Source organism: Lutjanus erythropterus, chromosome 12, assembly GCF_056507025.1.
Source record: "Lutjanus erythropterus isolate fLutEry1 chromosome 12, fLutEry1.hap2, whole genome shotgun sequence".
In the NCBI taxonomy this organism is placed as follows: Eukaryota; Metazoa; Chordata; class Actinopteri; order Lutjaniformes; family Lutjanidae; genus Lutjanus; species Lutjanus erythropterus.
In genome coordinates, this window is record NC_139328.1 from 27,068,859 (window position 1) to 27,096,028 (window position 27,170).

Sequence of the window (27,170 nt, forward strand, 5' to 3'; positions counted from 1 at the left end):
AGTCTTATGGCTTATGAAGCTGCCAGGGTGCTACACAACCCCACAGGTTTGATTGACGTTAGCATATGTGACACTGTCAAGGCTAAATACAGTCACCATGGTGGGATATTACACCAGCCTCAAGCCAGATACTGGTGAATTCTGGCTGTGCTGAGTAAACTTGCTTCCTCTTCTAGCCACTTAATCAGCTGTCGATTAGATTTCTGGTTATTTCCTAAGAACGGATGCCGCTGGTTAGACTGAAGGTGGGTGGTGAGTTGTGGTGGCTGTGTAAGATAGATTAAAACCATAAGTATTCCTTGTCCCAGTGATGTCATGCTGTCTCCTTGAACAGTGTTTGTGCCACTGCTCTGGCATGGTGTCTGGTTTTTCTGGCTGGTGGCGTCACAAGGCTTTTGGTTTGGATTGAAAATCAGTTTTACTTGTGCTGTATTTGGCAGCAGCACTGTGGCTTGAGGAGGAAAGTGTTCAGGTTCCAGATTACTCCCTGTTTTGGTGGCAGTTATGATTTTAGAGTAGGCCCCAGCACCTCAAATCATTCCTCCTTGGCAAAGATCATGCTTCTTCATGTTTCTAGAGGAAAATCATTCTTGGTCAGCTTTTAACATTAAAGGGATTGCTCAGGTATTTTGAAGTGGGGTTGTGTAAGGCACTCATCTATAGTCATTGTGTCACATACATGTGATGGGGGTCAGCATGCTCCCAGGGAAGTAGCAGGTATAGCAGTGTAGGAAGCCAAGCATTGTACGGCGATATTTGTCTTATATTACAGCAGTTTCCTGTCAGAAAATCTTTGCTGACAGCAAGGTAAAGCGATGAATAATTTTGTAAATATAATATAAACATAAACCGATACTGATTTATTTTTTTTTCTTTGTGACTAAAATCCATTTTGCTGCTGACCCAGTTCAGAGCAGTACATCGCTTTGCTTCCTGCAGTGGTACTCCTGCTGCTTCTCCAAACTGGAGGCACGTTGACCAATATCTACTGTAGGTAATACACCAAATATGGATAAATATTTCATAAAACACCACATCAAAGAAATCCATTCTTTCTGTTTAACACTCAGTGTTACCAGTGATGGTAGTGAAACTTGACTGCTGCTTCAGTACAAAGGAAATGCAGGGGATTGAATTGAGAGAGTGAACCCTATATCTGTCACAAAGCAAGCACAAAGATTTGTCTTCATGTTCCCTGATGGGTTTCAATCAACCTCTTCAAATAGGAAAAAATGTGGAACTAAGGAAATGGGTAAGAAGTAAGCGGATGGCCTTCAGGCGAAGAAAAAGTTATTTTTCCTGAGAGCTCCAAAATTAGGAAATGGAAAGAGCCCGCTGTCTTTTTTCCACTGTCATTTACACACGCTCAAGATTGGAAGGAAGATTGGCAGTGAAAAGGAAGGGACCCCCCCCAACACACACACACACACTCTCTCAGTCCAGTTGGCTAATGCTGCAGGCTGTAGGTCTCATTACAAGCCTGGATTAGTGGTGGGAAAAGCGGTCAGAGAACCAAAATACTGCTTCCAGGGTTGAATACACAAAGTTCAGGATGTCAAGGTTCCTGGGCAAAGTCTGAGAAATTGGAGCTACGAGTGTCGCTGGATGAGAGTGTGGTGCAGAGCAGAAGCTGTCACTCTGCAGACTATTACATTAGCAGACTAAAATGACAAATTGGCCAAAAAAAAAAAAAAATTGGCGACAGCTTCAGCCCATCATCAGCAGACGATGTATTCGTACAGTCACCCAACCCTAGTAAGTGGTACTGTTTTTAATTACTGTGAAATAGCACTTAACTCAGCATTATATTTAACCAGGAATTTGTACAGATCAGTGCAGTCAGAACAGTGAAATGTTTGAGTTTGAAGTTTATTGAACAAAATAAAAACAAGCTATAAAAAAGAAAAAAGACAAACAGGATCCTCAACAACACATTAACGACAAACAATTAACATAAATAATATTGTTCATGTTCAGTAGGGGTAAGAGGAAGTTTAAAAATAAAACAAAAAACTGGTCTTACCCTCTCTGTTCTTTAGTTTCTTTAACTCTTTTAACGCTTCTTTGTTGGCTATAATAAAGCTAATAAATACTGCTCTCTGAAGGAAGAAGTGTTGTATAGTGTTTTAGATGGTCAACAGGCAATGGGTTTTAGTTAAAAAATAAGTTGTGAGCAAAAGTATGCACCACACAGCCAGAAGAAGAACCTCCTCGGCAGGGCAAGTCAGAATTTAGATGGGGCAAGTAGATTTGAGAAGTACTTGGCCTGCAGGGCAAGTAGGAAAAAACCTTAACGTTGGACCCTGGTTATAGTTCTTGGTGTGGGTAGCCCTTTCATTATTTTGAGACAGTCAAATGGAAATGGGCTGGGGGTTTGGAAACTGTGTTTAGACCACAGAGTAAAATTGAACTACAGATGTCATAGAAATAGTCATTAATTTTCTCGGAATTTAGACAGATAATTGCACAGTTAGTCATTATGGAGTATTTAACCTGACAGTATTAAAACATTTAAGAGCACCTCAAAGACCTTAAAATAGAAATACTAAAATAAAAACTACAATCATAATTGTGTTTAATTGTAATCTTCACATTTTCTAGGAGAGTAATACAATTAGAGACCAAATTGTACAGAAATCTCCTTTTCTCTTAACAAAAAAGTCAACAAATATCTAGTTCAGTCCCAAATGAAACAGGTGTCATTGTAACACAAGCCATGTGTTACAAACCCTTTTTTTCCACCTCATTCTTTATTCACACACACATACACACAGACAGAGTGATACACCATATGTCTTGCACATATGTGTTAGAAACGGACCAGAAATAGAACATGACCTATTTATAGCCTTGTGTGTAAAATCAAATCAGTTATGGACATAAGCTGGAAGGGCTCCAAACAAAACCTCATCTGAGTTTGAAGTGTTACTGAATAACAAGGCAAGCCACAATTTAGTTAAAGAGCATTTGCAGGTATAAAAATGTCTTGTTGGAGTGTCATTCTTAGTCAGTGAAATGTAAATACTGAAAAGGTGTTTGTCATTCAGTTGAAGAACAGCTCAACTTTTCTCCATTCAGCTGCTAATGTTAGGTGAGACTGACATGTAGCTCCGTTACATGGCTAATTACCGAGCCAGCAGCCGCTGCAGAGGACTGATAGCCTCAACACATGGTGCGCACGCCCTACCAACTGAGCTATAGGGCCACCCCAGTTGTTAGTTTTTAACGACAGTTTGCCTGGAAACTTTGCAAAAAAGGAAAACCTAATATCACAATATGATTCTACCCAAATTTGATGACAAATAAATTATTACCCCACTTAAAGTTGCCTGATAATCAGATTTTAGTTTCAGTTTATTCAGCTTGGTTCTGTCTGACAAGGGGGTGGGGATATTAATGATTAATCATTAATTCATCATTAATCACTGTTTGACCAATTAAAAATGTATCTATCAATCAATAGTCTAGAAATGGGAGTAATTGTATCTAATTTTTGTCTACCAGAGCCATTTGTTGAACAAGGAAACTAGTAATTAAACTTCCAAATGTGAGAAATAATTAAAATGAGGAAAAAAAATAATTATTAATGATTATTTCATTTCATTTCTATAAGTCGATGCAACATGCCGTTTGCCAATTTTATGCCCATTTTTCTATTGTTTGTTCATGGATGCAGATAGGTAGCAAAAACACTACGTGCAAAGATTATATCTTTACCTTATGATTGCATAAAAAAAGTTTAGTCTTTTTAAACCCAAATTGTATCCATATGGTGATGTGTTCTTTTATATTATGACAGTTTTCCAAAAAATAGATATAGCACCTTGCTTACAGTACTGCAGTATCTTTGTATCCACTTTATTATGATACATATCATATCACCAGATTCTTGGCAATACACATCCCTAAATGAGATTTTGGTCATTGATAAGTTAATCAGTCATTGGAGTTTGTGTCTGTGTGTTCTGTCTGAAAACTTACATAAAGGAAACACTCGATTTGAATACTATATTACATTTAGAGAAACTGAACGGCTAATACTTCATCACCTTGAGCCACTTCTATTGATGCTTTATTAGTCTATAAGAATTTGAAGCATTTTACAGTAGTTGTGATGCATTTGACTCCTGAGTGCTCAACGCTCATCTGGGCTCGCTGTCCCCTTCAGCTCTGTAACTGTCAGAGAGGGAAGATGAGCCTCAGGTCTGCAGACAGACAGCCAGATAAGTCCAAATTCAGCTGTTTTTGTTTTCTCCCCTGAAGGACTCTTGCATGGCTGCTGTCTCTGTCTTTCTGTCTGCCGCTGCAAGCCTGCCTCCATCAGAGAGGCAGAGCAATAAACCCAATGCTACGCCGGCTGCCCTCCGATGACACCGACAATAACTCGTCTCTGTCCGCGGTTCATGATGAATCACATCCTCTCTTCTCCTCCCAAAATACATCCTCAATCAGGGAAGCAGCTAACCTTTTCCTCCTCTGTGAAGGAAGGGAACATTTTAAAATTTTGAAAGGTCAAGCGGTGCCCAGAAACATACACATCCGGTGATGTCAGCAACAGTTTCTATGGCAGCCAGCTCGGACAGGAGTGGGAGATTTACATTAGTGCGGGGCTGAATTATTAGCAGTGGCAGGTGTGTGTGTGTGTGTGTGTGTGTGTGTGTGTGTGTGTGTGTGTGGCCAGACACATCCCGAATGATCTGGTAGTGCAGCATTTGTGAAATACGACCCAGGAACAATGTTTCTGGCTGCTCATCTTGTCTCAAGTCAGGCTTATCTCTCTCTGTCCTCACTACTCAACTCTGCTCTATAATCGGTCTTGCTTTCTTTCTTTGACTAATTCTATATTTAACTCAACTTGCTGCTCTTGAATAAGAAGCAGGACTCCCAGCCTTTCTTTTGCCTTAGCAACTCGTTAGCAGAATAATATATTAAAACCAAGGCTCAAGAGGGCTGATTTTAATTTGAGTGATGCCTCAGGGTTGATTGAGCACGTGGATCACTGGAGCAGGCTTCATTTGATCTCAGGTGTGCGACTCAACACTCCCTCCACAGCTCCAGTATTTTGCCAGAGAATGACTCAGTGCAACAGCGACAAAACAAAAGCAGAGACGGCTGCTTAACAGGAGCAAGACAGCCAGTCAGCTTCTGCAACGTCAGCCTAGCCCACCAGGGCAGCAGAGCCTCAGTGCTGTCATCAGATTTGTTGAATCAACCCAGCAGCTCGGATCGGAGGGACCAAACAGAGCGTAGCAGTGGCTGTGATTTGACGGGGAAGACTTAGAGGGGTGTAGTGGTGGCAGTTTCACAAGGAGCCTGGGTTTTGGCTTAAGGTATACAATGATGGTCGGGAGTCTTCCTCTGTCTGTTTGTGGAGATACTTAGACTCTGTTCATATGTGTTAATCATGGATTGGATGCAGTGGAGCCTTATACCACCACCGTCAGGACCCACCTGGCCCGCTTTGCCTCAGGACTTCAATGAAACGCTGGCTCTGACCACGGCTCTGGGTTACAGTCTGTTAGCCTGTGAGACGTGCATGCTGAATTGCTACTTTGATCCTGTGAGTATGTCCAGCAGGCACTAGGGCTTTATGGGCCTGGTCACTGTCAGCTTGTACCAGTGTCCCAGTGTTTAAAGTAGTTCCTGTCAGATGGTGCTGGTCTGATGAGTCTTGTTGGCAAATGAGGTGGTCTGATGACATCATTATTATTATATATATTATATTATTATTGTATTGCTGTTGCTCAGAAAATGAATTAAAATTGTGGACATTTCTGTGGACTTTGTGTTTGTCATACCCATTAGCATATTGATTAGGGAAAATGAGTCCTATTCAGATAACCTGGTTATAAACTTCTGCTCTGCAAAGCATTTAGAAAAGTGCTCCTCAGTGTTTTAATCAGTTCGTGGTTTATTACTTAACAAACCTGAGTGATAAACAGAACCCCATTTACTTAAAATATTCAATCAAAGTGAAAAGGTTAATTCTGTCCTTTATTTGACAGAAGAAGTCACTTTGGTGGTTGATTTTTAAACTTTCAGTTTTGTTTTTTAAGATTTTGCAGTAATGGTTTTCCTGTTGATGCTGTCTGTCACAAAATCATTATGTAAGTGTAGTTCAGCAAGAGGTGCATAAGGGTTTGTGGCATCTTGCTGTTTGACATTAGATAATAATATGTCACTTCAGGCCACTGTCAGGTTTCTTGGCTCATCTACTAACAAGTATGTCACAAACTTCTAATACATTTTATTGTCACGTTAGCAAATATGACTTTTCTATAGTGGTTGAGTCAATGGCTAATGTTGATATGTAGACAACAGTAGAACTCACGGCTGTTTAATAGAGAATGTGAGAGCATTTCAACATGCACAGTGCAAAGAGAACTCATGGCATTGGAACTAAACAGCTGTGTAGCCTTAAAAAAAACACTTATCAGTTAGGCTAATCAGGAAAAAAATGGCTTCAATTTGGTAGGGAGCATAAAGATTGGACTCTGGAGCAATGGAATGGTCATGTAGTCTGATGAGTCCAGATTTACCCTGTGATGGGCGTATCAGGATAAGATGAGAGGTGGATGCAGTGATGCACCCTTCATGCCTAGTGCCTACTATACAAACCTGTGGGGGCATTGTTATGATCTGGAGTTGACTCAGTTGGTCAGGTTGAGGTTCAGCAATGTTATGTGTCCAAAAAATGACGTCAGCTCACTATCTGAATATACTGAATGACTAGGATTTTGCATCAATGTATTTTTTTCTTCCCTGATGGCACAGGCATATTCCAAGATGACAATGCCAGGATTGATCAGGCTCAAATTGTGAAACAGGGGTTCAGGGAGCATGAGACATCATTTTCAGTCATGGATTGACCAACACAGAAATCAGAGTGTTTCCAGAGCGAGTCCATGAGAGTTTTAGTGTAGGGCTCCAAACTAACTTTTTCACCACCTTTTTCACAACTCATGGGGGACCGTGAACGTTGATCTTAAGCACAGGCATCGGCCGATGGCGATCATATCAAAATGCCAGATAATTAGCCTGATGAATCAGCTGACTGATTCATTGGCCTGTCAGCACTTTTAAGTATTGTTCTGCATGTAGTCTGAAAGAATTACACACTTTCATCACTGAACATTTTAACTCAAAATATTTTTTTATTAATGAATTTAAATTTAATATCAAGTACAATTTGTTTGTAAATATTTCTTTTTCACTTGAAGTTGCTATTGTGCATATATAAATCAGCTAACATGCACATCTTTGACCAGCCTCTGTGTTCTCTTGACAGGAATCCGCCAAGGTTTCAGACCTCAACCCCAATGCGAAAGCATGGGCCAACCACATGTTTAGCCTGGACCCCAGCGGGAGTGCTGACACTACAACTGCTGCCTTGCAGCCATGGAAGGACGGCTGCGATAGTTCGGCCGACCCCGGCCCAGAAGGTCAGCCAACAATTTGAGATACAAAATGTTACAAGTAAATGTACTGTGTCTGCAATAATTTTTTATTATTTTTTTTTATAATGGTGGCTTAAGGGGAAACTGGTTTTATGGCCACAGGGGAATTTGTAATTGCCACTGGGAAAAATTGGAAGCAAGGCTGAGCAGCAACACCCGATCTAGTTCTATTATATATCTATGCGCAGTACTCAGTCGTATGCAGGCTCCCTAAATTGGCACTTGGTCATCAAAACTCAGAGAACCCCTGCTTTTTGGAGTGTGAAAACACATTAGGCTATGGACAATACACTTGTCTCCTGATTCGATGCTATTGCTATACTTTGGTGCCAGTTGATTCCATATTACAATTTATTGCAATTGTTATTTATTTTTTATCAGACATTTCTAGAGACTGTATATCATGATGGTATTCTCAAAAACAAGGCACATCACTAGGCTTGGGGTAATTTGTCGACATAATCAACGTCATTGATTACAAAAATATGTAAATTTGCATATTGTGTGTCAACGTGCCATTACTCTGCTGTGCCCTGCCAGAGCATGGATTCACCTGGAGAACAAGTGGCAGAGAAGAGACTCACGCAATCATTAAAAGTGTGGGAGTATTTTAGACAGAGATGGTTTTGGCTCAACATGTTCTGGATTAGCAGCATGTGGAACATGTTTCTGTTAGTAGATGTTACTTAAGATAGATTTTCTATAAGTTTCTTCATCACCCCCACGTTAAAAATGATGTCTGCACTGCTGCTGTTAACTTTGCACCATGAGTCATCTCACGGTATTATTCTGCCATTTAGTACTTTCTGTTCACTTTATCAGCCACGTATGAGTCAGAAATGGCTACAACTAATGTTAACGACTGTCTGTAATGCATTTCAATCAGCAGAAAAACAACAAAAAGTATTTTCTTTGGCCCACAATGATGCAGAAATACACTGCCAGTGATAATCTTACCTGCATGACTGCAGAAATGAATTAATATGTCATAACCAGTTTAAGTTTTAAGTCAAAATACTGATTGTCCAGTTCAGTGAAGTGTTGACAGTGATTAGTGATTAAATTAATATGCATCATGGCTCCTTTTGATTTGAGGGCCAGTATTTTTCTGATCAGGCATCTGACATGGAGTAGTCATGTAAGGTCGCAATTAGACTAACTTTAAAATAGGGATGTTCCTAGTGATTAATTTCCCTGTCGATTAAACGCAAAATTTAGTTTAGACTAGTCGACTAGTCTAACACGAAGAAAACACTCAGAAAGCAGTTAAAATTTAGCAGAATTTATCGATTTATACTGTTAAACACTGTCCGAAAAAATACTGTGTGTATTTTGAACCATTTGAAGCTGCTAATCACAGTCAACAATCGCCAAATCATACTTTAAATGCTCCTGTTAAAATGCGCGCTACTTTGCGCTGTGCAATACAAGCCTTACACACTAATGTACAAAACACGACAACTCAATAAATGCTTCACCTTTTCAGACGGAAGATTGTGACAGTGTCTGCAGGTAAAGGACCCAGAGTTAACGTTAGCTGCCAGCCTGACACACAGTGTGGCTAACATTGGCGTGCTAGCAGCAGCAGTAGCAGCAGCAGCTCCGCTTGCAGGTTTATGTCTGTATGTGCTTAATGTGGGCACGTTTCTCCAGTCGAATGAATATATATCAGGTCATTCTGTCACAGTCTACATTCATCTGTCCGACTTTGCTGATATAAACATCCGGGGTTGCCAGGGCAATCAGGGCATATGCGCTGGGCAAGAGGGGCTGCTGTCTGACAGTGCCGCAGCCCCAACTAGTGGTGGGTGGCTGCATAAAATGTTAGAGGCACCAGATAACTGGCATCGTGAATGAATGAAATATTGATAAATATTTTAAATGATTAGTATTTCTGGTGCCAACTAGCGTGGGTATGGATGTTTAATCATATAGTCAACTAATTGCGTGCATCCCTACTCGTGCTTTGTGCCTATTTTCAGGATTATGATTGAATAAAATATTGAAAATATTGAAAATTTTCGATAAGTATTTTAGGTAAATTAATTGTTAATTACTAGTATCACAATACCTAGTATCACAATACCTCCCAACATACTGTTTATGTCATCAAATATGGTTATAAATTGCTGTTTAACACTGGAAGCTGCATAATGGTCTTTGAAAAGTTCATTCCTTTACGTTGTATTGGTATGAGAGTAGCATGTGGTTGAAGCACTAAAGGAGATGAAGTGCAAGAACTTCTGTGGCAATGTTAGTTGCATTTAGTTCCATTTGAAGCACTGAAAGTAATTGAAAGTGTTGACTTGAACCCTGGAGTTAATTTGTTAATTTTGAGACACTAAACAGAATTGACAGGTCATTTGAAATTGAAGGCTCAGGGGGAGTTCAGGCATTGAAAGAAGCTGAAGTGTTATTGTGTTGTGTTGTGAATGCAGCCTGTTTACTGCTCAGATATGCTAATACAATTTATCTGTAATAATCCAACAATACTGACCAATAATGTCGGCTTGTTGAAATAATTAGTAGGTCTCTGCTCACAAACCCTTATTTTACTTTGCAGCCTGTGTCTGTCCATTCTTGTCACTTTTCTCGTCATGCCAAGACACCTCTTAAATCATTCATACTCAATTTAGAATGAGCTATGAATATTCCAACCACAGTCACTGTTCCCTCTACACAAATGATGGTAATCACTCACTTTAATGTGCCCAGCCAAGTATAGCCAATGCAGAGGCAACAAGGATATGGTGGCGAAACAGAAATTATTGATTAGTCTGCGTTTGACTCTGATTGACGTGCCGGCCTATTTCAACTCCTACGTCTGTGAGGACATTTATGGAAAATTTATTACCAAAGACCGGACTCTTATTATAGTCTGACCATTCATGTAGGAGGCTTTTTCACCACTACAGACTTACCATGAATTTTCCAACAGGGAAGGAAACTTGTTTTCCTCAGCACTAAAACTAACACTCACTACCACTATAGCTGTACTGTATTGGTAGAAAATAACGGGACCTGCTGGAGGATTTTTTTTTCTCTTTATAAATATGGGATGTTATGATAGAGAAAAATTCACTGACACTGTCTGGTTTTATTATGTTACTAACCAAATTTCAGGCAGGAAAATGAAGACTGAACTTTTCTTTTTCATATCTTCAGTACTTTCAGTAAAATCAGTTATTACTGTTTTATTGTTTTGGTCTATGTGGTACTGAAAAATGTTGAAGTATTGATACTTTTGACTACTGTAGTAGTGACAGATGTATTTTAACAAAGGAAAAAAAAACTTTACTGGCCATTACGAGGTGCCCTTGAATGCACCATGAAGTCCCTTTTTGTATGAGAGTGTGTGTGTGTGTGTGTGTGTGTCTGTGTGTGTCTGTGTCTGTGTTTTTTGACAATGGGTGGGTGTTCATTTTGAACTTTGCAGTATCTGATTGACTCCTCTGACCATCTGTTTCAGAGACCACCAGTCAAACTTTGTAGAATGTATATCTGCCATAAAAGCTGGTGGACAATCAACCAGAGCACCTTTTGTTTTGAGTCTAAAATTTTAACAATTTTAGAAAAAAATCTATATAGTTTGGAAAAAGTTTATTTACTTGTGTCCTGATATGGCTACGTGATTTGCATGGTTAGGTGTTCACCATTATTTTATGTTACGAAGAACAATTTCAGGTGGTGATCTGGTGACCCCTAATTTACAGTACTCTTAGTACATGTCTTACTGGAATCCTTTACCTGAATCCTTAAAAATGTTGTAAGTAAATTGAATATTTCTAATCATGTCTTTTTATATTGCATTCAGGTGCATGTTCCAATTTCTCCTTTAAAGGCCTCTCTCTCTAAGGATTAGTCTTAATCCGCGTCTGGTAAACAGGCTTTATTTACTGTGTATATGCTCAATTAAACTTCACCACTTTGGATATTAACTTTGTATTCGGCATTTGTGTTGCTCTCTGGCAAGTGGTCCTCTGTTGCAGACAATTTAAATAATTTTCTCTAAAATGCATGAGGAGTTGTCTGCAGTTTTTAGATTAAATGTTTTAAATTTGGTAAATGTGAAAGGATAACTGGAGGTTTAACTTGGATGTTTGAAAGACAGTTACAGAGCTGGTAATTGCAGGTTCACTACCTGAAAAAACTAGTGTGATGTTGTGAGACACACTGCACTTTGCAGAGATTACCTGTCAATCACACGCAGGGAGTGGTACTGTGATGTCAGGGTTTATTTGGTACTGGTGGAGTGCACTTTCCATTGTCAGGCCATGGTGGCTGTTGCAGCTCAAACAAGCTATTAAGGTATTCTTATTTATTCCAAACCAGTTTGATGGTTCAAATTGATGGCTTCCTCTGTGTCAAAGAAAAAGACCACCAAATGTTTTCTGGTTTAGAGTAGGAAATACAAAATCTTGAATAAACCAGCTGTACTGCATGTGTTTGTATAAACACTTAATTCAAAAGGATTGATATGACATTGTCACAAGTTAGTGAAATCGTTATATGTACCATGTAGCTATTTATAATTTGGTTTGATATCGTTGATGCTGCAGCAACACTTTTGTGCGGTCGGCCTCCTGACTGAAAATCCCCAAATAGTGGATGGTTGCTTTATTTGCCTCAGCTGCAGAGACAACTAGAGATGTACTGATCAACTTTTTTCAGTTCCGATCTGATTCCAATATCTTAATTTGGATATCTGCTAATACTGATAGTATACCAAGACCGTTGCTTTTTTGTCTTTATGTTTATGATAGATTATTATTGTTATATACTGTGAGTAAGATACATCTCAGACTCAAGAAACAGATGCACCAAAGCATCCTCGTGCTGGTTGTGTTAACAAACTTTTTAGACTAAAACTAAACTAAATTTCCTGCATATTTTTATCATATCTTTTTGTCCTCAGTGAGTTTTGTAAGTGCACAATATTGCTTCAGTGAGTTTTTGCTTTGTCTGATTTTTCAATGAACAAATGTGTTATCACACATAGGTTCAGTTAACTATAATAACCTTGTACTGTACAGGTGTTCCCACTCAGCTTTTTTTACCCAACCTTTACTTGGTTGTGCTGACCATCCCTTCCCCCATTTATTCTTTAAGGTGCTCATATTATTTGAATAGTAGCATTAAAAAAATATAGTGATGTAAAATGTTGGGAGAAGGGGAGCAACTGATTGGTCCTTGCATCATTTTGGCTTTTACTAAAACAGAAAAAAGGGTCAAACATACATGCCAGACCAGCTTCCATATATGTCTTCAGGTATTAATTGGCTTTTTTATTGCATAACTATATCTTTTTTTTACCTTTAAAAGGCACCACTTCTATTGGCTATTGAAATTTCCTTTTCTAACACACTTTGATAATTATTATACCTCCCCTTGTTCATTGTCACAGGCTATGAAGCCAGTGAAGACAAGGCTTACAAGGAGCCCCTACTAACCGACCCAGATGAGCCTCCACCGGTACCAGTAATGCTGGCCGAGCCGGCCCCTGTGGCCTCCGTCACCCTGGAGTGCTCCGAGCCAGCCTACACAGAATACCCCGAGCCTGGGCAACCAGGGCGCACAGGTGGGCTGGTTAGTGATTGGTTGTCTGTCAGAGCAGTCTGTGGGCTGGTTGCAAGATCAGTGGGGATTATTCATGTGTCTACAAGGTTTAGAGGATTGATAACAGTGAAATGACCAGGTGTAGTCTTTGTGGCTTGAATTAACATTTGCAGGGTGTCTAGCCTTCATGACACGATTAAAACGGATTGCATAGGTCAGGCCAATTCAACTTCGTTTTTTTTTAGAACGGCCCGATTTGGAAAAAAAAATTGAGTGCCAAGAGGCTAGAATTTACATTTGCCATGTTTGCCCATAAAGTTAGGAACGTATATGTGTAACAGTGCACATTTTAATTGTTTTTCTCCACTTAATTAGTCTTCTCAATTGGATAAGAAACATTAAGGTACAGGAAAAGAGAATGCAGCATGTTGAAATAAGTCTTGCATACATTTTCAGTTACTCAAAACAGGTAGTAATTTTGCAATTACTTTTTGTGGCTTCTTGAGTCAAAAGTCTTTTAAAAAAAATTATATTTGGTTAATATGGGAAAGTTTTTTTCAGTTTGAAAAAAATGTGTGTTTACTAGCAAAGAGACAGGGACACATGCAATTCGATGTAAAAAATACCTCTGAATTAAGCAATTTTTAGTTGTCAAAGTGGTCCTGGTTGAAGCGGATAGTATGTACTTGTTCTTGTTGGCAGGTCAAGTGGGGGGTGCTGGCAAATTTGTCTCTTTATTTTTCTTGATAAATCTTACTGATTTGAATAAAATTGCATCACTTTGTTAAGAGCTGTGCTTAAACCTCACGCAGCAAAATTTATTGCCGGGATATATGCAGTGATGGCTTAAGAGCTGGTTGTTGTTTTATGTTTTATTTATCGCAGCATTAAAGTTTCATTGACCAGTACCAGACACTATCTGTGACAAGACATTTGTCTGTAAATGTCCTCTACCTGAAAGGAATGTCAACAAGAAGACCAAAGCTAAAGGGAGGGTTGGCACTTAGAGAAATATTGTTAAACACTAAAAGTATGTGTCTCAGGTTCAGTCCCATAGTTCAATGTCAACCCCACATCCCATCAAATGATCAGCTCCAGGGGTTACTTTCTACTGATTAGGACTGGGTATTATTACAAAAAATGGTACCAATAACAACTGAGTAGTTCATTTGATACCTTTTTTTTGACCAAGTTTTTATTATATTTTCCATAAGGTTTGCAGGTGTCCATAAACAAATAAACTCTTTCTGTCACATAACATACAACATACCAAGAGACTGAAAGGGAACAATACATTAGAAAAATGTAAAACAAAATAATATATAATACAAAAGTACTTTGTCCTCTTCTCTTAATAACTTCAAGTTACATTTAACCACATTATAGTCCCATTAATATATCTAGAACAATTCATCATACAGTTACAGCTACACCAAGCATACCTCTACACTTTTGATTACTAGTTATCCCCACCCTAACCCCTCCCCTGGGTCTCCATGATACATTTATGCTCATTTGTGGTATTTCATCTCCATGCAATGCATAGTAAACAGAATTAAAATAAACAAACAAATAAATTGCATTCATATCATATTTCTAGATGCAACGAGTGCCTCCTTCCTAGCCTCTATCATACTCTGGCCTGCCCCGTTCATCCTTGCAACTGAGAGCTCCATAGTTAATATCTCTATTAAAGAGTGATTTCACTGATGAATAGAGTGTGCGGTGGTTGCCATCTGATAGCCAGCATCTTTTTAGCTGCAGTGCATGCTGATAGCCACAGCTGTCTATGAGTATGGTTAAAGTTCTGCTCTGAATCATCTTTCAACAACCTAACTTCTGGAGAGCATCTAATGTCTAAGCCTTTGTTATCTTTTTTGAAAGTTCTTCTTTATGAAGAAGGCTTTCAGTTATTGTCTGCAAGTCATTTTATATTGTCTTTTTTTTCTACATCTTGGCACTAAAAGGGAAGGTATCATTGAACTGTAGAAGTTTCTATACTATTTCATACTGAGAATAATGCCCAACCCTACTGCAGATTAGGCTGAGCTTTAATTATGTTGGAGACTAACAAATTGTTAACTATTTTGATAATTGCCTCGTCATTTCACTCATTATTCCAAGCAAAGCATTTGCTGGTTTAAACTTCTTAAATGCAAGAATTTGCTCTTTTTCACCACCATTTATATGATGGTAAATGAGTCTTAGGATTTTGTACTGTTGGTTGGACAAAAGAAACAATTTGAAGACGTCACTTTTTCCTTTGGAAAATTGTGATGAGCATTTTGCACATATTTTTTTGACATTTTATAGACTAAATGAATAATTGTGAAAATGATTGACAGATTAATCAATAATGAAAGTAATTGGTAGTTCCACAGCCCTAGCCATTAATATATTGGGGAAACTTACTTTAATTTGTTAACCAACCAAAGAAAAAAAATATAACCATTATTGATGTTTTATCAAATTAAAAGCTTTGCTTAGTTGTCTTCCCATTGATTTATTTCTTTGTAACATTCTGACAAGCATGGTACCCTAACTTTTACAGTGGTGAGTTGTTTCAATCCCTGGTGCTGAATGAATTCTCAGTGAACTCTGTCAGAAAATTTGTTTAATGAGATATTGCACACATCAGCATGTTTTTTGAACTGTAAACTAGATTATATTACTGAAATGTACTGTGATGAAATACATCAGTGTTAATATTGATACCTCTTGATAAATGTATAAAAATCTGCGTTTCGTGGGTTGAAAATAGCTAAAGCAACATTGCTTTAAAATCATCCTGAGCTTCGCAAGGCCAATGCTGATATACAGTCGACTGTTCGGGGAACTCATAAAATTTGTATAAAAAAGCAGATTAATGCCCTTTAATCTGATTTGGGCAGCCCACCTCTCCTGGCCCCTGCTCTTAAGTGTGTTTCTGTAAAACAGCATTCATTTCCAAATACTCCCAGGATTTTTTACTATTTTTTGCTAACCTTCTACTTAGCATTTTTCAATTTTGCTGCTGTTGAAGCTCCACCAGATTGCAACAGCAGGGCTACAGCGCAGACACACAAACACCAGAGAAAGCAGCCTCTTTGCAGCCTCCCTAAGATGCTAGCGTTAGCTCAGCTAGCTACAGCACAGGCACAACACAGAAACTTTTTCAGAAAGGGCCACAAATGTGCTTCTTGTGACCATCAACACTCCACCAGGCTCTCTGTGTTTCTGTCATAGCCAAGCCTCCTACAGCGGTTGTTCTGTGTATCCCCACCCTGCCCCCTCCTCAGCATCTCACCCTCTTTTTTTTTTAGCATTTTTTAAAATGATGCAGTGGGTTCAGTTAGGCTCAGACCTGGGGGTGTATTTACAAGTTAAAAAAAAAGTGGTTCACAGGGAAATCACACTGGTTGAGTTTTAGTTGAACTGCTAAAAGCATGCTTAAATGTTTTACATGTTGATTTTGAATTATGTTTTGCTCCCAGGATCAGGGATCAGTTAAGTTGCTGTAAAAATGACCAAAGCATCTCAAACTGTGTGTCAACAGGCAGTGATCCCCAGCAAGAGAGTCCCCAGGAGGGCTTGAGGGAGCACCTGAAGAAGACCTTGGAGTTCTGCCTTTCCCGGTGAGTTTACCTCGATGATTTTACAAATTACATTACATTGCAATGAGACACTGGGTGTATTTTTGACCAGACTATGAGTAGGTTTGCGTACAAAGATGTTTCAGCAAATTCGTTTTGGCTGGAAAATCAGGACACAGAATGGTGAAGTCAGTCATTCAGGTCCTTTAAATTATAGACTCAATTGTCTGAAGGCATGTTGTCATCGGTTATTGTATGTAATTAGTAGTACTTTTCTTTGGACGGTCGATATACCATTTTTTTCCCTTTTGGATTGTCTGTATCCCATCTCTAAAAATATGTAAGCATTTTCTAGACAATGTGACACCGGATGGAAAAAAAATGTGCTACTGAACATTCAGCTTGTTCAGGAATTCCTAGCAACAGACTAGACATGCTAAAATCTCAGACTTGCTCAGTAGCTGTTTTACACTTGTTAATGGGAAAAAGCACTCAGACTGAGCTACAGCAAGAAAAATATCCACTATTAAGTGAACATTAAAGAACACAGAGACCCAAGACTACAGGCTCTTGTGGAGGATGACTCTGTGGAATCCCCCCTCTCGTTATTCTGCCTCCTGAAATACTGTCGATCCCTTTTGTCATTAGCAGCACAACAGACCATCCCAACATGTTGAAAATACTGGCTTTATTGATCAGTATTACATTCATCAGCAACACATAAGAAAGTAAGGCTGCATATCCATTAAGCAAAACTATGTGTTCCATGTCAGCAAATCCACATGGGTCCACAAGGGTCTGTGTGATGTGATCTTCCTACTCTGCGTGGACGTCTGCATGCAGCTAAACATTTATGACTTTGTGGACTGTACACACCCACTGCTCACATGTGAACACAACCACCTACACAGATAACTGTTATTGTGTAAACTGTGTTCATGCCTTAGAGTAGAGATGTCACGATTTCGATTCTAAACCTAAAATGGACTGAAATGAGTTTTTTCTGACAGAGAAAGAGTAGAACCTCCCTCTTCCCTGAAGTTACCACTGTGGCTCAGTTCTTTCTAAATTTCAACATTTCTAATCTTTGTGGCTTCTTGCAGATGATGAAATTCAAGCCATTTTAATCGCACCATTGCCAGCTGTAACCGACCGTCTTGGATTCACCCAACTGGGCAGGCTTAGAAAGAAAATGATAGCATAGAGATGTAGTGCGCTGGCCAGCAGCAACAGCTTCTTTATTTTTCTCTCACACGTGTCAAAAGCAGAACTCTGCCAACAACTCCTGCCTTATGGCAACTCTGAGGGGACACGCTACCTCAAACAGAGAAACACATAGTAAACACAGAACAGTCTGTTACAGTACTCTTGTGCTATGTAGTGACTGTTGTTCTTTTTTAACAGTTCCCAGTTGACTGGTGGTTGATATATCACACTTGATAGCATATAGCTTATCCTAATAAAGAAGAATTCTAAAATCTAAATGTTAGTTGTTAGGGTATAAATAATAGTGATCTGTTTATCTTTGCAAATCAAGTCTGGATAATCTAACAATGGCATATCTGTCAGAGCTAAAAGAAGTTTTAATCAAATCATGCATTTGAAGCTTACTTTAGAGTATCCAACAAGTAAAGCCAGGGCCACACTATGTGAGTGTAGCCCTGATCTCCCACTCAGCAACAAATTTAGTAGGTTTAACAGCTGGTCGTGTCTGGGACAACTTGAGGAGCCAGCAGCAGCTACAGCCAATGAGAGCAGACACAGCACACAGGCGTAGAGCTGCAGACAGAGGAAGGGAGAGATGGATGAGCAGTGGAGCAGCAGACAGTAAAGCCCAAGTATTGAACTGCAAATCAGCAAAAATTAATAAAAAACCTGCAGTCACTATTAAGTTAGAAAGAAGTTGAAACAAGTTTCACCTCCAGTAGCGCTGATGCTGCACTGTGAGAGACAACACATGCTGCCCACTGATGCTTCGTTATTAACAATGTGGTGTTACTTCTAGTGTGTTCTAATGATAACACATAGTTTCAGTGTTTCCTCTATGCAACTAGAAGCAGCAGTGGACTGCTGATAAAAAAAAAATTATTTTTTATTTTTTTTGAAAGGAGGAACCAGTGTTGTATTATTTAGCATTATGGAGGCTTAGTTTCTAGGTTAAATAACACACTTATGAATAAAGCATATAAATGGAGAGGAAAGGGGCTCTGTCTTCACTGTAAAAACTTTATTAGTTGGTATGGACACTTCGCATCCAGGTCATTTAGATCTAGCAATGCAAAGGCAACAGTGACATGCTTCATACTGGTGCTTCAGTATCTAAAGTCACTTCTGGTGTGTTTTCATGACAAAATGCAGTTTGGAGAGCCTTTGGATTCCTTGGGTGAATGATCTTGTAATTGGTGACCTCTTTTCTTTAATCAGTTATGTAGTGTACAGCACAGCAACTTCAAGACTCACAATCACAAGACAGAGTGGTGTAGTGTGAACGGTGCAGGGATCTGACGACTTTTGTTTGTTTGGTAACTCATTCAACAAGCCAGTGTGCAGGACAAGATACGTGTTTATGCTTAGTTAGATTCAGTAAGAAAGAGATGTTGACAGCAAATCTAATTTGGATTGCAGGGTCTGTGTCTCTTGTGTTGTGTAGCAGGCTGCTGTCTGGCTCAGAGTGACCTTCTGCTCTGCCAATGATGCACCATAGCCATAAGTCAAAGGACACCTGACTATCACACCTATGTGAGCTTGTTTGACATCCCATTCTATAAAACCGTAAGCATTAATATGGAGTTGATCCCCTTTGCCACTGACACGGTTGCCACTCTTCTGGGAGGGCTTGGAGTGTGTCTGTGGGAATTTGTGCCCATTCAGCCAAAAGAGCATTTGTGAGGTCAGGAACTGATGTTGGACCAGAAAGCATTGCAATTGTCACTCTAACCCCTCCCAAGGGTGCTCAGTGGGGTTGAGGTCAGGGCTCTGTGCAGGCCAGTTGAGTTCCTCCACACCAAACTTATCTAACCACAGCGCAGTCACGCTGGAAGTGGTTTACAGAGTAGATAATTATTATTTTCACCATTAACTGCATAATCATTTAGTTTATAAATATCTATATAATTGTAAAAAAAATTCTCATCACAATTTCCCAGGGTCTGAAGTGCTGTTGTCAGATGGCTTCCTTTGTCCAAACAGCAGTCCAAAATCCAAAGGCTCTTCATTTGCAATCATAAATTATAAAGAAAAGCCGCAAATCCTCACATTAAGAAGCTGACACCAGGTTTCGTCTGATTGACTAATTGTTGCAGCTGAAAATATGCTTGCCGTTTATGTTCACTTGGAATTTGAGGCTTTAGACGTAATAATGTGATTAGATGTGGGCACCTTAAACTTGGGATAAATCTTGGTACTGTAAATTTATTAATAATCAGTTCCATATGCTTCTGCCATCAGTGTACAGTGGGGCTCTGCATTGTGTGTGATACTGATGAAACATCTCTCCCTCTTTTTCTCCTGCTCTCTGTGGGCGTCAGGCGTGGTCTGAATGAAAGCTTTATTTCATACTGTTAAATGCCTCTGTGGTAGTGGCAGCAGTGGCTACTGGTTTGGAGGGAATCAAGGCCTCGCAGAGTTTAACTTTGCTTTTTTTCCTCTTCTTTATCAACCTGGAACAGGCCATAGAGTATAGTTTACTCTATGACAAAACTTCAATAAAAAGAACAAAACCAAAATGATAATGACCACACATAGAGAGGAGACAAAAGCTAAGAGGACAGAAAAACCAGGGCAGTGTTGGGTTGTTAAATACTGGATCAGGAAATGTTTAGAGAAGGCGAAACCATGAACACCTTCATTCCGTTTCCTTTGAGAAAACCACTTGGCTCACAGTTGCATAAGTAAAACAGCCAAGTGTGCAACAGCTGTAGACTGAAATAGCTGACAGAATCAGGAGTTTCATTTATGGCCAGAAGTGCACTGTTTCAGACTCACAAATTTGTTACGTTGGGTTTCCCAAACAAAGCTGATTGATGTTTACTAGATGTAAGCTGTAGTTTATTGTGAGATCTTTAAAGTTAGGACAAGTGTGACTCGGCAGGTGTTAAAGGGATGGTTTGGATGAGATTGTATGAGGTGCTTAACATAGTCAGTGTATTAGCGCTCGCCTGGTTTCGGAGCAGAGAAGGGACCCCAGCTCATAACTGCTGTGAATGGGGTCCTCAACAAATAGTGTTTTAACAACTCATAAAGGGTCCACCTAAAAGAAAATCAGTATCAGTTTCTTTTATATAAGCCATATATCACTGTCTCCAAACCAGCCAAACTCCAAATCAGTCATTTTCCCTTGCAGAAAATGAGAGTTGCTAGTTTGCTGCTGCCTCAGTGTGTTAGTTTGTTGGTGTTATTGTGTGACCTCTGTTAATCTGACCTACGCTTTTAAAACACTGAAGTCACACAATAACACCAACAAACTGAAAGTTTGAGACAGTGGTAGACCAGCAGTTCTGTGTTCTGCAAGGTAAAATAAATGATTTCGCCCATGGAATTTGGTTGGTTAGGAGAGAGTGATATTTGGCTTATGTATCTGCCCTTTCCCTTTGGAAAGGCTGTCTAATGGCAAGGTAAAGCAGTGAAAATATGCTTCTTATAGCATACACTTATACCAGGATTGATTTTTTTCCCTTCTTTTTAAAGTTGGACTAGGCAATTTTTTAAGTGACTAAAATACGTTTTGGGGTTGACCCTGTCCACAGCAGTGCATTGCTTGGCTTCTGTGTTCATTCTCCTCTCAGCTTCTCTAAACTGGTGTGCTGTCTGTAGCTAATACACTGACTATGGATAATTACCTAATACAGCCTCACATTATATAATTCGAACTATCCCTTTAAACAGAGAAGTTTGTTAAACTTTGTCTGAGTAAAAAAAAAAGGTACAGTTTCACCTCTGCACAGTTACAAGATATCATATTGTCATCTGAGCAGTACGCTTGAAGGTGTCACTAATCACCTCTGCCTCTTCTTTATCTTTCAGGGAGAATCTGGCCAGTGACATGTACCTCATCTCCCAGATGGACAGCGACCAATATGTGCCAATTGTGACGGTGGCCAACCTGGACCATGTCAAAAAGCTCAGCACTGACGTGGAGCTGATCGTGGACATTTTACGATGTGAGTAAAATGTTAAGTGTTTGTCCTCCATCATTTATGAGCCACTTCATGATTTTACTTACCAACTAGAATCTTAGAGTAAAGCACGACTTTAATGATTGCTGCTTACCTGCTTAGGAGGCTTTATGACAAGACAAACTTACCAGGCGCACTGAATGTTTATCAGCATGCGGTCGGGGTTAATTTCCCGGGAGAGGTTGTTAAAGTGCATTCAGCAGAGTCTTACCTGGTTGAGTTTGATTTATACACACACTTAATTTACTACTAAAATTAATCCTAACAGGCTTGAAGCTGCACTTGTATTTTATGGCTCAGTGATGTGAGAAGTGTCAAGATTTTATTTATGAAATTGGATGAGATACTGTGAATAAACTTATTTGTGCTGCTGTATGGCATCATGCATTTGTATTTAATCTTTTTCACTGAGAATGAAGGCACTCAGGTTAACTTTCATTAAAGGAACTAAGTGGAGGGACTATGTGGAGCAGATTACATGTGTTGCATGCATTACAATCCATTCAGCATAGCATAGCTGAATGGATTTTAATCTGACATTAAAAATGAGAACTTTCAAAACTTTCTTGGGGCAATTTCTCCTGGAAAATCCAAAGGATGTTTATGTGCGCTCCAGAGTCCCTTGCCCCTTTTCAGCTCCCCTGCACCGCCAGCAATGTGTAACACTAGCTAACACTAGCAACTAGCTGATTACCTGGCATTTTGAAGCTACATCCACACTAGGTTTTTGTTTTAAAACTAAAACGATCTCAGTCCAGATGGCTGTTTTGCCACCATTTCAGGAATTATCTCCATCCATACCAATACGCTTGAAAACGCACATCACAGTACCATTCACATACACTGGACATGCACATACCAGTGTAGACAGGAAGCAGTCGGATACCAGAGTAACAGGAAAGAAAAGATGAAACAGGGAAACGTGGCTGCTCTTCACATAATCCTCCCAGATAATTCTATTTTATTTAAACATTTGTTGTTTTGTCGGTCTTTCCCCTCATTGTACTTTCAGTGTCTGAAATTCACAGCATAACCCGACGTAAGATGTGAATAATAATCATGCATGATAACCAAATCCATGTAGTACCTAACTTTAAGAATATGCAGTTTAATAGACCAAGAGTAAGGAGTTCAAGGTTAAAATCTGTGAATGCTTCATTCTGTCATTCTAATCTCCAGCTCTGCCATTGGTCCAAGTGGATGAGAAGGGGGAGAAGGTGCGACCCAATCAGAACCGCTGCATCGTGATCCTCAGAGAGGTTCCTGAGAGCACGCCTATAGAGGTCAGTGGGTGTTCATGGTGTTCGATTTGCACTGTGGCAACAATGAGATGATCCTTACTTTTTTATAAAGATGTTAACCAGCGTCTTCATTCTCCCAGAAATCGCTCAGCATGAGGCAACAGAGACTTGGTGTATAATTACTCTGCTGACTCTACTCCTCACGCCCTAAATACAAGCATAACTTATCGCATTGAACATACCAAACGTATCTGCATGGGTGATTGATAATTTGATTTCATAATCTTGTCACATTGTTGTTAAGTATTCTATTAACAGTCTTGGTAGGGCTTTTCAAGGTAGAATCATATGTTCTGTCATTTGGCTACAGAGCTAAAATAACAAACTAATGCGGTGTTTACAGTGTAAATTAAAATGTAGTCTAAATCCTCATCTGGTTATTTAATTTTTTAAATATTTTTTACAAAACCATCCATCTGTCCATTTTCTTCCGCTTATCCGGGGTTGGGTCGTGATGGCAACGGGCTGAGCATGGTATTCCAGATGTTCCTCTTCCTCACAACGCTTTCCAGATTTTTCTGGGGAATCCCAAGACGTTCCCAGGCCAGATGAGACATGTAATCCCTCCAGTGAGTTCTGGGTCTACCCCAGGGTCTCCTCCCAATTGGACGTGTCTGGAAAACCTCCAAAGGGAGTCGCCCTGGAGGCGTTCTGATCATATGCCTGAACCACTGCACCAGGCTGGTTTTGATGCGAAGGCCACTTGTATCTGCCATCTCATTCTTTTGCTCACTATCCAAAGCTCAGGACTATAGGTGAGGGTCAGAATGTAGATCAGCTGGTGAATCGAAATCCTTTTGGTTGGTTATACAAGGACTGGATGCTCATAGGAACAGCCCGTCTTCTCCAAGTCTAGGAATGCTGAATTAAAAAAGAAAATGATGCCAAAAATAAGAAAAATTGAAGCATTATTGCAAGACATGTAAATGGCTAATCATGACTTGATTATTCACCGTAAAGACAGTTTTAAGGTTTTATTAACCGATAATTCTTGTTTTGTGTGCCATTTCTCTGGAGCTCACAGGTTTTCAACTTTGTTATATTATTCTTATTGTCTGAATTGTTTGTGCTTCATAAATTAATATTTTAAATAATTGATGTGCAGCTAAAATTGTTAAAATTCAAATTAAACTGAGAAAAAGATGTATGTTTTGTATCTTATTAATAATAACTTACTATCAATCGTTAGTAGAGCTGCAGCAAATAATTTGTTATGACTGGGGTTGGTACTGGTGGTATTTTTTCTGATACCAGAGCTAAAATGATACTCAACGGTACTTGAACCAAAACTTTTTTAAAAAGGGAGCACAAAATGATGTTGTCGATGACATGAAAGAACAGCAGTTTTCATTGCTAATGCAAATTAAAAATTGATCAATATATTAGCTGTTAATAGTTTAAAGTATACTTCAATATATAAATATAAATTAATTCTAAACGCATAACAAATCTGACCTAGTGGAAGGCTACTTGCTGCCAGAGCTATGTAGCGAGAGAGTTGTAAAGTTAACAAGGCATGTTTAGTGATGCATCTTTAATGTCCACACCAGAGGGCAACCATTTCAACAGACAGCTCAGGCGTGTGGCACCATAATCTGTGTTGTGATTCGGTCGGGTACGTAGTGGTCATGTTGGGATCTCAGTACCCAAACCTAATTATGACTCAGTTATTAAACTCAAAGAGGAATCACCTACTATTTTAATAATTGATTAACTGGTTTGAGTTATTTTTTTAAGTCAAAATTCCCTGATTTAAGCTTCTTAAATGTGAATATATTCTCAGTAAACTGAATATCTTTGACTTGTGGACAAAACAATACATTTGAGGATGTCATCTTGAGCTTTTGGAAACACTGACTAACATTATTCACTGTTTTCTTACCTATTATAGACCAAACAACTAACAGATTAATCAAGAAAATAACTGACAGATTAATCGACAATGGAAATGCTAGTTGCAGCCCTAATTGTTAATGCATTCAAATATTGGTTAAGGAAATTGCATTTTTGTGAATGCATTATTGGTATAGCTAATATCGGTACCTTACACAATTCTAGATTTAGGTGATGCACATGGGATCCAGAAAATATTAAGTTTACAGAGGAATGTCTGTATTATAGAATCAGTTGAATAAACCATGACAGCAGTGTGATGCGTTGACAAGGGAGCCAGTTTCACGTTCAGACATCCAAGTAAAACATGTTGTTTTACTGTTGTTCCTTACACCTGATCAGAATTTTAATACAGAGAAAACATCATCCTTTTCCACTGATGCAGCCAAAGTATAGGCTGTTTGCAGATTTTAGAGGATTTAATGCTACTCAGAAGACATTTTTTGCTACAGCAGTAACAGCTGAAACATCCTGAACGGTTGAGCATTAGCTGTAGAATATTTACAGAATGTCTGTGATATCAGTAACACACATATCTGCCTCAGCATGACAGAACATTTTCAGTTCAAATGACTCAGAGCTAAAGAGGGTTACCACAGCAGTGCATTTTCAGCTCCACAGTTTCTAGTAGTATAAAGCTTTTTATGCACACTAATTAATGTTATTATATCATGTTGTCTGATTGTTAAAGAAACATGTCAGGAAATGCTACAATATGTTTGTGATTATGTCAGCCACAGTAATTGAGAATAACGTCAGAGGAACTGCAGCTGCAGATGTAAGCTTTTGATGTACATTTTTCCAGATTCTCATCTGAATCTTTGTCATGTGTTGATTTTTTGATTCCATAAAGCCTGACAACTCCCACGTACCTACTTTTCAAACCAACCTGAAATAACATTGTATTCACCTCGGTCTGGTTCTGCTCATCCAGATGAAGTTGTGGCGGTTCCAGGAGGAGTCTGACAGTTTTATTCAAAACTAAGGATGCACTGACTGATTGGCCAGAGACTGGAACTGGCCGGTTTTTATCTTGACTGGCCCTGACCGGTGATTGGCCAGTCGGCGTCACATATCTGATTATGTGCTGGTCAAATTCACACAAATGCTCCACATGGTGGTCACGTCACACACTCAGCGACATAGTCAGTAGTGTGAAGTTGGCGATAGATTCCAAGAGCAGGATTACTAGAGGACAGACAGTCTACAAGGTAATGGAGCAGCTGACAGTGTCGCTGATCAACAGTAAATTTAGTTTAACTTTACTGAAGTATTCTGCACCAGTAATAGTATCTGTCATATCCTTAAATTTATCAGCCACATGAAGTATTCAGAGCCAAATAAATTATTTACAACAGGGCTCAGACATGACCTTATAGCACTCTTGCAAACAAATTGCCTGCAGCACCCTTGCCTACAGTGTAACTACATTCAGACATTAATTTCCAGGTATGATATGTTTTGGGGTTTTTTGTTTGTTTTTTTAAAAGACATTTTAGTCCGGTGTTAATTGATTGTGGCAAGCAGGTATGGGTGTTTAAAACTAAATGGAAACAAAAGTCAGTTTTGAGTTCTCTTCAAGCAAAACAAAAACTGAAGTCTGCACATATTGGACCTTTAAAAGTTTAAATTCCGCTGTTCATAAATCTTTTTTAGTGCTTTAACAATCCAGAAATTAAATTTGAGATTTTCTTAAGGTGGAAAGACTTTGGATGTTGACTACAGACCAACTGTTCATATCAGTTTTAGGGCAAACTAATAGATACGTTTTCCTGTATGACCCAGTGTTTAATGGTTTGGTTTAACTTTTTTTCACTAGTGCATAGCTGATATTTTCTGGAGAGTTTTTTTATTAGTGTGTCACTATAAATATAACTTGACCTCATCTCCTGTTTTTTTGTTCTGCAGGAGGTTGAGGCTCTTTTTAAAGGGGACAACTTACCTAAGTTCATCAACTGTGAATTTGCCTACAATGACAACTGGTTCATCACCTTTGAATCAGAAGCAGATGCACAGCAGGTAAAAACACAAGTGAAAAATGAATATATATTGTCTTATTTTTCTAGTATTTAAAACAGAAGTTAGTGAAGAATGAAGCAAGTGTTTCCAGCACGGGGAAATCCCATGTTAAGAGTGGTATGTATAAAGTTACATTGCTCACATGTGCCGGTTCAGGGACAATGGCTGTGGTGTTTCAGTGCCCTCCGCTGTCATCCA

At 39.1% G+C, this 27,170-nt stretch overlaps 1 protein-coding gene across 3 annotated transcripts in view; it reads left to right on the forward strand.

The window, feature by feature from the left end:
• larp4b (La ribonucleoprotein 4B) overlaps positions 1 to 27,170 on the forward strand; it is a 63,003-nt gene that overhangs the window by 19,087 nt on the left and 16,746 nt on the right. The window contains exons 1-7 of one of the 3 annotated variants that reach the window (XM_084731573.1): positions 4,659 to 5,560; positions 7,289 to 7,442; positions 12,862 to 13,035; positions 16,549 to 16,627; positions 21,608 to 21,744; positions 22,939 to 23,042; positions 26,862 to 26,972. In XM_084731573.1, coding sequence (XP_084587699.1) covers positions 5,405 to 5,560; positions 7,289 to 7,442; positions 12,862 to 13,035; positions 16,549 to 16,627; positions 21,608 to 21,744; positions 22,939 to 23,042; positions 26,862 to 26,972 — 915 coding nt within the window. In that variant the 5' untranslated portion in view covers positions 4,659 to 5,404. Of the gene's footprint in view, positions 1 to 4,658; positions 5,561 to 7,288; positions 7,443 to 12,861; positions 13,036 to 16,548; positions 16,628 to 21,607; positions 21,745 to 22,938; positions 23,043 to 26,861; positions 26,973 to 27,170 lie in introns of those variants that run through there. The other 2 variants (XM_084731571.1, XM_084731572.1) reach the window with 2 other exon arrangements.